The sequence below is a fragment of the Lucilia sericata genome, unplaced genomic scaffold (assembly GCF_015586225.1).
Source record: "Lucilia sericata isolate MDLA Ls3-8-SP2 unplaced genomic scaffold, ASM1558622v1 Contig000532F_arrow, whole genome shotgun sequence".
NCBI lineage: Eukaryota > Metazoa > Arthropoda > Insecta > Diptera > Calliphoridae > Lucilia > Lucilia sericata.
In genome coordinates this window covers 247,603-261,689 of record NW_023994544.1, presented here as the reverse complement: position 1 = coordinate 261,689, position 14,087 = coordinate 247,603, and the positions used below count along the sequence as shown (strand labels likewise).

General features: G+C 31.2%; 1 protein-coding gene across 1 annotated transcript; it reads right to left on the bottom strand.

Moving 5' to 3' along the window:
• Positions 1-1,873: 1,873 nt before the first annotated feature.
• LOC119605914 (histidine-rich protein PFHRP-II) lies at positions 1,874-10,088 on the bottom strand. The gene is made up of 2 exons (XM_037959263.1): positions 9,820-10,088; positions 1,874-4,083 (listed from the first exon to the last, which is right to left on the bottom strand). Exons 1-2 carry the CDS (start codon positions 9,829-9,831, stop codon positions 2,953-2,955), a joined length of 1,143 nt encoding a protein of 380 aa, XP_037815191.1. The 5' UTR covers positions 9,832-10,088; the 3' UTR covers positions 1,874-2,952.
• Between the last annotated feature and the right edge of the window lie 3,999 nt (positions 10,089-14,087).

Sequence of the window (14,087 nt, the reverse complement as noted above, 5' to 3'; positions counted from 1 at the left end):
TACATCAAATCCGAAGAAATACACCTAGGCCACTATCGGGCCGCTCCTTATAATGAAAAAAAGGAACTGAATGAATTTTTTTTCAGTGTTCAGAAACTCAGTTTCCTGAACGTAATTCCTAAGAATCTTCCAATCAGTGTTAGTCAGTAATGTTATTTTCGGAATAACATCACTTCCAAGATACTTGGATCTAACTTCGACGAATGCCTAGCAGTGGCAAAGAAAGTGCTCCAGAGTTTCACTGTCCTCTCCACATGCTCTACATTCGTCTGAATCCGCACGTCCAATTTTGCAGAGATATGCTCGTAATCCTGTGTGTCCACTCAGAATACGTACCATCATACTAACTTCAGACTTGATCATTTTGAGGGGATTATTCGTCTTGCTCTCATCAGGGTCACCCCTGATGTTGCTTCATTATTCCAAGAGGCCTTATGGGATTCTCTTACCCATATTCTTAGTTCAGCCTTTCTTGCGTCGACTGGTTTTGCGTTTGTCAGGTTAACTGCCTCGAGCTCCCTTCCCTTTAAAGCTATTACATTCGCCCTTTCGTTACTGACTACTCCCGAGTGGGCTGGTACCCCTATGGGTACAAAGGGGAACAGTTATAGAGGTGAAATTTTGCACATTTTGGTATTGAAAATGGTCCACGATTTCACCTAGCCCCCATATAAAGTCTATATCAGAAAATGACTTTAACGCTCAAAACTGGCTGTGAAATTCATAGCCGAATATAACAGTCTTCTTGTTGTGTCTCAGAAGTTAAGCAACGGAGCAGCAATGGTATTAGATTAGATAGCCCGAGTTCTTGAGCAAAGCGCTTATACATAGACCGGCATAATCAAGAAAAAAATACCAAAAAGCAGCACAAAGTGAGTCGTCGAAAAGCTCACCTTGTGTTTGTAAAAGTATCACAGTGAAATAGGGCCAACACTGCAGATATTCACGTAAAGCACTTCGACATCAGTCTTAATTAAGGTCTGAGTTGGAGAACAAGTTGCTCGTCATCATTGGCTCTACTACTCTACGGGTAATGTATTACTTTGTATAACTGTTTCAAGTTAGGCATTGTCTGCATTAACCACATGTATACGTTTTAACTCAAAATAACCATTTAAGCCTTAACTTTGATGTAACTAATCATTAGGTCGTCTGAAAAGTTTATCTTAAAGTGGGATATCCTTGATTATTATTACCCTTGACATCATCACATCCAGGAGTCCATGTTAGAAGAGATTAATACATTTTTCTATATCTTCTTCTTATATCTTAGCAAAGAATATTTAGAACATGTGCGCGAATGCGCGTCTCATACAAGATAAATTTTCAATAGCGGGTCGCAATACATAAAGAATACGTGTAAATCATAACAACCCGCACGTCGAGATGCGCATTCTTGTAATAAATATTCTTTGATTTTAATAATTCTTGGACAACTTTCGATGTGATGTGCACATTTCACAGAAATATGATTGCAGATTTATGGTTTCGCTCTGAATAACACCTCACTAGACTTATGGGCAATCTTAAAAGGTCCATTGCCATTAAAAACTTGCTAATGACTTTTACTTGCGCAACTACTTAATCTCAATGATTAGCATAAACCATTTGTATTACTTTTAAGTAATCTAATAATGACTTACATATAATATTTATTCGTATTCCGTGTAGGAAATTATGTTTTTGCGTAAAAACAATAACTTTTATATTTGTAATGACTTATTTCGGTACTTATTTGTAAGCGAACGTAGTATTTCTAACCTACAAAGAAAGAGCAGTTTTATAATGCCAAACTTTAATCTTTTTATAATCGTCAACAATCCTTTCAATCCCATTATAATAGAACAATAAAAACCAAACATAACTTTTTATATTTTTTTAAATACTTTTTGTATCAGTTTATTTGTCTTTGCATGCAGTTTTTCAATATGTTTCAATTACGATAACAATATTCATAATTATATTATTTTTTTTTTTTTTTTGTTTTTTTTTTTAATATTTTACAATAGTATTTACAACATCTATTTTTAAATAATTAATATGCTTTAAAATTATTCACAGGGAGATAAAAAGTGTAAAAAAGAAATAAATTCATTATTTAGCTTAAACAATTGTTGTCATGAGGGGAAAGGGAATTTGCGCCCTTTCCACTCTAAGACTTTAAATAACATTTAGGGTAATAGTAATAAATGAGTTAATATAAAAGAGAGTTTAAATCAAATTCAGGGCATTGGCAAAATCGTTGGCTACATAAATCAAGTTAGTTAGTATTAGAATAAGAGTGAGTGAGATTGAGTGTGTATGTGTGTAGGAGGGTGGTCCTTAGATTGGTCATAGAGTAAAGTTAAAAGACTTAGAGAGAGTAAAAAGGATCTAAAGAGATCGAAAAAGATAAGTGTTGATGGAAAGATATTTAAAGAAGAAAGTTGAGGTTTAAAAGAGATAAAAATAGCAAAAGTAAAGAAACTCATTTAAAAGGAATAAAGAGAATAGAAAAGTGAAAAAATTGGTTTAAAACAGAAGTACAGTTAAAGAGAGATAAAGATACACTAGTTAAAGTTAAGTAGTTAAAGTTAAGGGCAGTGTTAAGTTTTACTACAGTTTTAGTGAGATTACAGAGACTATTGAGTTTCTTTTCTTTAAAAGATTATAGAGTAAAAAAAGTATAGTTAAGTATTACCGGCAAAATCTTTTCAGATCATCTCCAGTAATAATTGAAAAGTTTAAAGAGCGCGTGTAAAGTTTCTGGAAAATCATAGGAAATTGGAAAAAATGAAAAGAAAATAGTTGAGTTTAAAGTAGAAAGTTATAGAAATTACTCTTCAATGTTTTTCAACTTAAACATCTAAAATTATTTTTTTTTGTATAAAATTTCATTTTAACTTCATGTTGTTAAATCAGTTCCGTTTTGTATATCACCTCTTCCGAAAAGTATTTAAGAAATTTTCAAATTTACCATTTACCACCACCATAGTAACCACCAGCGGACTTATGGCTTTCAGCGGCCAAGGCAGATAAATGAGCAGCACGGGCATGTTGTACCTCAGCGGGTTCTACTGGCACACCATTGTGAATGACTGGAATGTGAAGGGGTCCGTGATAGGGACCACCATGGACATGATGAGCAGAAGTGGCATAGTGGGTGGGAGGACCTCCATGTCCGCCACTGATGTGACCACCATCCCAGCTACCATCATCACCACCAGAGTGAACAGCAGCAGCGGAGGCCTTGGCAAGGGCAGCAAAGTGGGCAGCTTTAGCATGTTGAACTTCGGGAGTATCTACGGGAACACCATTGTGAATGACAGGTACATGATAGCCATGAGCAGCAATAGCATGAGAAGGACCGCCATGACTGGCAGCAGCATGGGCGGCAAAGTGGGCAGCTTTAGCATGAGCAACTTCGGGTGTATCCAAGGGGGCACCATGGCCGTGACCGGCGGCACCTAAGGCCTTAGCATGGGCGGCATAATGAGCAGCTTTGGCATGTTGTACTTCGGGAGTATCGACAGGCACACCACCATGAGTCAAGACAATAGGAGCAACAGCTTGATGGGCATAGGCACCATGACCCCACAAGGAACGTTTGTACAAATGATGACCACCATGACCGCCATGATCGTAGGCAGCAGCAGCGGCGGCAGCATGAGCAGCAGCATGTGCAGCTTTGGCATGGGCAACTTCGGGAGTATCGTGAGGCACACCTTCATGGGTCAAAGTAATATGGGCTTGAGGACCATGATAAGCATGACCCGAAGCATAACCATGGCCACCATCATAAGCAGCAACAGCATGACCTAGTGCGGGAGCAGGACCCTTTGGCAGATTGGTACCAACAGCATGGAAACCATGATGAGGATCGGCGGTATATGAAACAGTTTGTTTATGGCCATGTCCATCAATGTACGAATAGCTGCCATGTGTGACACCATCATGCGAACGAGTTTCATGTTTCTGTGAATTGGGATCAGCATAGCCATACGAATAACTATGGCTATTAGGATCTAAATGGGCATATTGTGTCGAGACGGCGCCATGATATGATGCCGAGCATGTTGCAACCAACAAGGCACACACAATTAGCTGAAATTGAAAATAATTGTTAAAAGTTAGTTGGCTATTAAAATTTAATATGATTAACTTTTTTCAACTAAATGGGAAATCGTTTCAAATGTTAGATAAAAATGTTTAAAGTGTCACTTAATAAAACGCCTTTACACTTAGCAATGGACAGTGGGTAGGTGGAATCAAAAATGTGGATAAAAATAACTAATGGTTTAAGGGGACGGCAATTGCATACAAATTATAAACTTGGAGTATCAAGTGAAAGTATAACAATTTTGCACATTTAAGATCAATTCCATTTCCCACTTAACTGATCTATAAAGTCCAAACTAAAGTATATAAATTGGGAAATTTTCCAAAATTTTAGCAAATTTTATTACGTGAAGCTTCATGCTGTTGTGAGAGAAAGTAAATGACAATTCAATTCGTATAGCTAAAAATATGAATGATTTGGGAGCCAAGGCGAATGTCAATGTTTAAAAAAATAAATATATTAATTATCAGCTTGTTGCTTTTATCAAATCACCAGCAGTTTTAAAAATATATTATTTCTTATTATTCGCTTTGTTTTTTACTGGTCACTGTAAAATGTGTGCCACAAACTACTACTAACATCACCCAAAACCTCATTTCAACCGCTATTTTCCTGTTATTTTGCATAATATTTATTTAAAACATTTTCCTCCTGCATGCCACAGCATGCAATGCCAATCTGTACTATAGTCATTTATAATTGTATATGCTTTGTACTCGAACACACAGATGTATCCACATTTATGTGTGTTACATGGAATGTAAATATGTAATAAATGAAGTTTTGTAATCTCTTATAAGTTGATGCAAATGACTTGAGTACAGGGTGCAACGGAAAGTGATATACATTTATTAAAGTCCCTATTTATATTTACTTATTATGTAAGCAATAGTGTTAAATGCTTGCCACCAATGGTGTCGACATTTTAAAATAATCTGTTAAAAGCCAATTTGTAAGTAATTCAAAAAGGACATATTTTAAATTGATTTTTAAGTCATTACTTTTCATTACTTGAAAGCTGATTTGTAATGGCTAAATTATAATATGTTTTAAAATAAATATTTATTAAAAATGGTCGGCTAACAAATACACAAGACAAAGATTTTTGTTGTGTACAATAGTTTTTCTTATGGAAAAAACTGTTTTTTCTATTTAAGAAGCTGTGTATAACAGTTTATTCTAATGAAGATTTTCCGTATAATTCCTTTTGTAGAACTTGTTGTGTATACATGTTTTTCTATGGAAAAAGTGCATTAAGTTTTCTACAGGAAACATTATATTAAAAAAATATTTGTTTATAAAAAAGCTGAAGTTACAACTTTTTCCTATAAAAAAAGTTCTTTCTATAGAAAAAGTTATGTATAAAAGTTTTTCTATTGTGAAATTGTGTATGACACTTTTTTTCTATTGTGTATAAAAGTTTTGTTATAGAAAAAGTTTTGTATAAGAGTTTGTCTGGTGTATTTTTTTAATAAAAATAGTTTTTTATAAGTTTTTCTATAGAAAAAGTAGTATGAAAGTATCTTCTCTAGAGAAAGTTATGTATAACAGTTTTTTCTTTAGAAAAATATATGTAAACAGTTTTTGATAGAAAAAATTTTGTATTACAAATTTTTTTTCATAAAAAAATTTGAGTATAACAGTTTTTTTATAAATAAATTTATGTATAACAGTTTTTTATCATAAAAAATTTTAAATTAAAAAGTTTTCTATATATAAAAAATTGTGTATAACTGTTTTATCTAAAGAAAAGGCGTTGTATAACAGTTTGTATATCTGTTATAATGTAAAGTTCCAATTCTCTATTTTAAGCAACTTTCTTCACGTCCTTGGAAGTTCTCTTTCATAGTAAAAATAGTTTATGAGAACTTTCTTATAGAAAAATTGTGTATAACAGTTTTTTCTGTAGAAAAAGTTCTACATAGCTGTTATTTATTTTTTCTACATAGCTGTGTATAACAGTTTTTGCTCTAAAAAGTTTTCTATAACAGTTTTATCTAAAGGTAAAAAGTTGTATAACTGTTATATTCTGGAGTTTTAATTGAAATAATAGTAATCTCTATTTGAAACAGAGTGCACGGCAGAGTTGTCTATATACAATTTCAAAGCCTCTAAGATTCTTTTATAACATATTTTTCACTTCCTTGGAAGTTCTTTTTCATAAAATTATGTTAAAAATTTTAGAAAGTCTAATGAATAGTAATTTAAACACTAATTTGTCACACCCAGTTTTTTGTGTTTCTTGCAACTTTCTGCAATTATTTCCACAGTTTTTAAAGGAAAAGGCAAAATAAGCTTAAAATCTATAATTTAAAATTTCAGTTTGCAAATCTCTTGCTGTTATTTTTCTATTATTTCTTTATATAGTATGTATTTAATTTATAACCCAGTAACCCAGAGATTTACAATATGTTTTTTCAACAGCTGTAAACATATGAATATTACGTTTGTTGTATACAACTTGCCCCAAAACCAACCCACTCTTTAGCCATCAGCATAACAAATTGCCACTTGTTGTTGTAAATAAACCATTATTTGCTAAATATTTCTTTTAGTTTTCTGTAAATTTCTTGTTGTTTTTGTTGAATTATATACATTTCTATTAATTTTTTGTTGTTGTTTAATTTTTAGATTTACAACATGCACATTATGTTTATGTCTATTGGTTACGATTTTGAAAACTTATTTTTTTTTTTTTTTTGTTTTATTTCAATTTTCATTTAGCAAATATGCAATTTGTTTTATTAGTTCATATTACGTTACAATTTTTTGTTCAGCTTTATTTTCTGTTTTAATTCTTTAGTTTAATAATATTCATTGAAGCTTAACTGCTAGTAATTGATACATACAAAAGTTGAAGAAAAATCAGTGTAGAAACTTTTAATCAATTGCCATAATTCGATTTTCAACGAATAATTATTTTTGATTTTCTTTTGTCTTCGTTTTGCATATTTATGGAATTATTTAAATTTATTTTTTCTTATTTGCAATAGCTCTAAAGACGTATTATGTTGCAAGTTTATTTAGCGGCTGTAAGTAACATACATACAGTCATATGTGTAGGTTAATGTTGTTATTATAACATTTTTGTGGTCTGACATTAAATTTTAAGACTTTAAACTTAAAAATTTCGGTTTTTGCTTTTCGTTTTATATGTTTACTAAGGTTTCTTTAGTTAAGAAAATATGTTTGTGAAAATTTTTGTTTCTTGTTTTTTGCAAGTTTGTTTCTTAAATCTTTTGTTTTTCTTTTAATTTTTTGTGGTGGGCAATTGAATCTTTAGTACAAGGGCATTTTTTAAGAAACTTTGTTTTGTCAGTTTTGTTTAAAAGACATTTGAGATCAAAATTTTCATATGTTTTATATGTTTCTTTTTAGGGTGTGAATAACAAGGCCAATTCTTTGTGGTTGCTGTAAAAAATTTTTGCTCATAGTATAAATTTTGAGGGACATATTTGATTGTTTCTTAAGTAATTTTTAAGACAACTGCAAGACTCTCTATACAATTTGGATTCTTAAAATGTTTTATTTTTTTTATTTTTTGTTAAAGCATTTTTTAATAACTTCTAAAAAATATTGTTTTATAAAACTGGAGCTGTAGCATTTTTTTTTTGATTCAAAATCATTTTTTATGATTTGAGTAAATGGCACTATTACATGTTTTAATATATTATAACGTTCACGGACATTGATATTGGTCATAATAAAGAAAAATGTTGGAACCATGTAACTGAAAACTGTTCTCACCATTTAACTCGACATGATTGGACATTTGCTTTTGAATGTGTCTGCTGAAGTCGTTTCAAAGAATAGATTTCCTAACGTATTTAATAGATTCTTTTTTACAGAATTATATACTTTTTTGACGTTATATATCTAATTCATAGAAATACTATAATAGAAATAATTGCCTTAAAACTTTTATGATGGTCCAATAAAACATTAGTTTCCAAAGAATACTTAGGCTGGGTCTTACAGTTCTCACTAAGGAAAGAAGTTAAACCTAAGTTTTTAAAGTTATATGAAGTTTTCAAATTTAAGTAAATTGTTTCCCTCAGTGAGAACTATTCCACCTATAAAAATAACTCCTTGGAACTTTTTGAAATATAACCTTCGAAACTTTTTTGTATGTTGTTCGTTAATCGTTAAATTTGGTTGTCTTAAAAAGCATTTGGATCAGTTTTGATCTTTAAACTAAAAATTGTTGAAAAATAACAGTTAGTAAGTTTGAAAGGAAGATGTATGTTATGTCAATTCCGCAGAAATACACCTAAGCCTCCAGCGGGCCCTTTGTGCTTACATTTACCAGCGTCTCTATTGGAAATCAAACCTTCGACGTCTGGTCTTTCAGATTAGATCAATAACTACTAAACAATAAAAATAACTAGTTTCTTCTGTACAAGTGCATTCTATAGATTTTTGCATTTAGAATACATTGTCTTTAGATGTATATTATAGTTCTAATTACGCTTCCTATTTAGTGAATCTAGAGTGATTTTCTTAAAGGTTTTAAATCTGGTCTTGAATACAGATTTGTCCTTTGGATCATGCCGTTCATTTCTGATACTATTTTGAAAAACATTCTTATATCTTTTACTTCATCTGGGTTTCTAATAAAACTTACTTAGAAGTGTGCTGGGATCAAAGATTTTTAATTCTGGCTTTTATAACTATTCCTACGTCACTCCTAATTGTAGTACAGAAGAAAAACTTCCAGGAAAGCAAAAATAAAGTGAATTTTTGTATGGTTCTACTTTCTCTTACTTTTCACTGAATCTCGATTGCTGGTCTTAAAAATGTTAAATATGAATTTAATACAAATTTTTCCATTGGATCATGTTGTTCTCCTTTCTTGATTCTTATCTATTGAATCGGGAGTGATTGTCTTCAATTATTTTATATTTGACTTTGAAAAATATGATAAAATGTTATTCGAAATATTCTTAAACATAAAATACTTTTGTTATTGAATACAAAGGAATTACTCAAATGCTTAAGTTTTAATGTATTTTACAAAATTGGAAGATAGGTTTGTGACAGCATTGTCTTAGTATAATGAAACTCTGTCACACTTTCTCTGTCATTTTGGCAGCGATATTCTACTGTAAACATGACCCTTAAAGAACATTAGTAGTTAGTTATTTTGTTTGAAATTAAGATGTATGTTACATCAGATTCGTAGCAATTAATCTAGAATACTATAAGGGATTTTGTAAGCTACTTTGCCAGACTATCTGGGAGAATCGAACCCATGATCTCTGATGGAAACTAATCTATCAAAGGCAGCGTACTTTTAAAATATATTAATTGAATTTTGGCACAAACTTCTTAAGTTTTTTTCGTACAACAATTACTTTCTTCCTTTAAACTTTTTTTTATTCCTTGAAATGTTAACAATTCTTTGGTTATTACAATAAAATTACTCTATTAAAAGCAATATTTGTTATGTAATTTAATTTAGTTACAATAACAGAACACTAAAAACTAGCTTTGTATAAAAAAGCTGCTAATAAGTCCTTTTTGGTATCACTTTTTAACAAAATTTCAAAAACTTCTAGAAATTCTTTAGTTGGTTTAGTTAAAACTCTTAATACAATTTACAATTTGCAGTACTTTTTTTATAACAGTTTATAACACTTTTAATTGTTTGATTTTTTCTATTACAAAATTTTCCTTTTTATATATTAGAATTTTTTATTTAATCCTTTTTCATTACTTACAAAGGGTTTCATTTTGTTTAAGCTTTTAAAAATTATTTGTAAAAAATAGATCACACTTTAGTTCTTAAACGATCACAATTGTTGTTTTTAATAATACGGCACACACAATATCCTTTTTTTAATTTTATATTGTAGACAACGACAAATAAACAAATATTAAGGAGATAAAAAGGGTAATTAAATGGTTATTAAAACTAGACACACGCTCAGTGGGTTTAACCTCCTAGAATCGCGACTAGGACTGTTAACGAACTGTGCTGACAAGTGGTAAAGTACACCAATATATACCCCCAAAACAAACAAAACCAAAAATGAAAAAAACGAAATGAAATGAAATCAAACTCAACTTAACTGAACTAAACTGACTGACACAAACAGATCGAGCCAGTAACAATAAAAACAACAACTAGAGTAAACCGAAAAAGTAATAACAACAACAAAACAAATCATTCGTATGTAGTGCAGTTTAGTGTTGTCGATCGTTTTTTGTTTTTCTTGTCTTTTCTTTAATTTTAACAATAAAACCAACAACAATAACATAAGCAGCGTATACATATATCTAAATAGATTAACAACAAACAATCATCATATAAAAACCCATACAACTAAACAAATTCATTTACAGGCAAAAATATTATAACAGTTAAAGTAGAGCAAAAACAAAAAAAGCTTACAGCTTTTCAAGACAATCTACCATAGAAAAAAGTATACACCCAAGAAGTCTGTACGAAACCAAATCGGAATTTGTGTGTTTTTTTCTAATTCTTCTACATTGTTTTTCCTATTTCATCCGAATAAATTTGCAAAACAAATAGATTTTGCAAACGCAAAAAAACTACACACACACAAACACACTTCATACTCTAAAATGCAGTGCAGAAGTGTGCTGTATGTTTAATAAAAAAAAGTTATAGAATTTAATTGATTGAATATAATTCGTATGCACATATTCATATTTACTCACTTATAAGTGTTCAACACAAAAATGTAGGAAGTGTAAGAAACAACACTTTTAAAAATTAAGCTTAACCAATTTTTTAATTATGATATTTCTTCTTAAGAGTACCAGGATGTAAATTCTTAAGCTGAAAGTGAAAAAAATTTTATAAAATATTTCAATTTGGTAATCTTGATATTAAGCTTGTAATAGCAAAAATATTACTGCGAATGAAAATGTTGATTTTGTAATGCATTAAGTGAAAAATTAAACTTTTTGAGAAGATTCTTTATCAAAGAAGAATTAAATAATTTAAATTAATAACACAGGCCCACGAAATGAGGATTCGTAAAAACTTTTGTAACCAATTCGACTGATGTATTTTTTTGTAATTTAATGTATTTTTAGCTGCTGAAACCGAATCTGTCTATCACCCACAATTTTCAAGCAAAATGCCATCAACTATTTGAGACACAAGTTTACAGTCACGGGAACTAAAATATTAAAATGTGGAAAATTGGTAGGTGATTTTCGGGATCAGCACACAATAATTAGTAAAAATTATTTAAAAAGTTTTTTCAATCGTTGGCCTGTAAAATTAAAGTTCGTTACTTAAGTCTTTTGTTTTTTAATAGAATTTATTTATACTAGGGCAAGCTTTTGAGTCGGAAGAGTTTAAAATTACAATATACAAGAGACGCAATAGTACTAGTTCCAAATTATAAATAGCACCGCTCTCTAGAATCCTTGAATTTCCAATTTTGTACCTTGGGAAGACAAATACCTGACAAAAGGCTTCATTTTATTTAGAGCATTTTCTCCGAGCTCTACACGCTTAATTTTCTGTTTTTTGGTTTAATACTCAAAAAGTACCTTTTGAAAAACGAACAAGTGAGAGTGTTATATTCGGCTATGACGAATCTCATATACCCGCCATCAAACCGTATGCCGTAAAAGGAATGGCCCTCTATAAACATCAGGAATATGGCTTAAATCAATTATGGACCGAGCTCTTTTGAAATAACAAAATATATATTTTTAAAAACAAAATAGTTTTGTTAAATTTTTAAACCCTGAACATACATACACATGCATATAAACAGTAGGGTCAATTATGGACCGATTGTCGTTAAATTTGATAGGAAGATTTCCATTCGTATAATACGAATTTCATCGCTCTACTCGTATATTCGATTCAATCATGAGCGTAAGAGTAATTTTCTGAAGGGGACCTTACATGCGAGTAGGGTCAATAATGATCCGAAACTTATAGAATTTTGTACATAGATTTTGTTTTGTATAGAACTTGTTTATATCGAATTTCATCACTATACTCCAATTTTTAAATAAGGAATAAGCAAAACACTTTCATGAAGGGAACCTTATATAGGGCCTAGCGTCAATTATGTATCAATTCTTATAAAATTCGGAATGAAGAATTGTGTTTCTAAGTACTCGTAATCTTTTGAATACTACTTCAAATTAACTGAAGAGCACCTTATTTGAGGTGTAGGGTCAATTATTGACTGATCCTGACAGCATTTTAAAGACCGATTTTGATTCATATATCGCTGCGCTCGCATTTTTATTCCAGTAATTAGCGTTAAAGTAATTTAAGCGGGGCCTTATATGTGAGGTAGGGTCAATTATGGACCGATCCTCACTAAATTTTGACTCGTATAAAACTTATGTTTACCGGATTTTATAGCTTTACTCGTATTTTTTAAGTCAGTAATGAGCGTTACAGTAATTTTCTGAAGGGACCTTATATGGGGGGTAGGGTCAATTATGGACCGATCCACATAAAATTTGGTAGAGTGATCTTAGCTCGTAAGAGACTTACTTATGTCGAATTTCATTGCTATACTCGTACTTTTCAGTCAGTAATGAGCGTTAAAGCAATTTTCTAAAGGGGACCTTATTTAGGGGTGGTAGGGTCAATTATGGACCGATCCATATAAAATTTGGTAGAGTGATTTTGGCTCGTAAGGGACTTACTTATGTTGAATTTCATAACTATACTTGTACTTTAAGTCAGTAATGAGCGTTAAAGGAATTTTCTGAAGGGGACCTTATATGGAGGATAGGGTAATTTATAGGCCGATCCTCAAACAAATTGGTAGAGAGATTTTGGCTCGCATAAAACTGATGTGTGTCGAATTTCATCGCCAAATTCCTAATTTTATGCCAGTAATAAGCGTTATAGCCAATTTATGAAGGAGGGTAGGGTCAATTATGGACCCATCCTCATAAAAGTTGATAGAGTGATTTTGGCTAATATGTCGAATTCGGTATACTCATATTTTTAAAACAGTTATGCCCGTTAAAGCTGTTTTGGGGGATCCACTTGTATGGGGGCTATCCGAAAACGTGGACCGATATTGCCCATTTCCAATACCAAACCTACCTTATCAATAGAGAATATTTATGCAAAATTTCAACTGTCTAGCTCCTCCCGTGTGATCCCTATTGTAATTTCAACAGACAGACGGACGGACATGGCTAGATCGTCTTGCAGTTTAATATGGACCCAAAATATACATCCTTTTGTGTGTCTATGACCAAAATTTATCAAATTTTATGGAGATTGGTTTATAATTGACTCCACCCTCCATATAAGGTCCCCATCAGAAAATAACTGTAACGCTTGTTACTGGCTGTAACGCTCAAATACGACTTCAGCGATGAAATTTCACATAAACAAGTTTTGTATGAGCCCCTACCCTACGCCCACTTTTAATATCCCAATTAAAAAATTACTTTATCGCTCATAACTGGCTCAAAAATGCGACATAAACAATTTTTGTATATATTTTTATAAATTTTTATAAATTGTTAAACCATTTAGTTTCTAAACATTTTATATCAATCAAATCTACCTCAGAAAATTACTATAATGCACATAACTTGCTTAATAATGATCGGTACATATATCCTACATATGGTCCTCTAAAATCTTTCTGTCAAATATTATAAGGATCGGGCCATATTGGATCAAAGCTTTCATACAAGGCTTAGAAAACATTGATACTCGACAATATTCGATAAAAAGTTTTATTGAAACCAAAGTCTTTGTAAAATTTTAGGAGAAACGGTCCAAAAATTACCACAATTTCACTTAAAGAAAATATATGTACATTACTACCAAGAACTACCATCACTCTGACTTTCCTACTATTTATATACGATTAAAAATAACTAAATTCGGTAACCTCATATCTGCTAAACTATAAAAGATACAAGAACAGTTTAAAGCTTATCGTCGTTCATTTAAAAAATAAGCGGACAGGTGTCTGGTACTTTTTTCAAATTCTGCCCCTTTAGGATATAA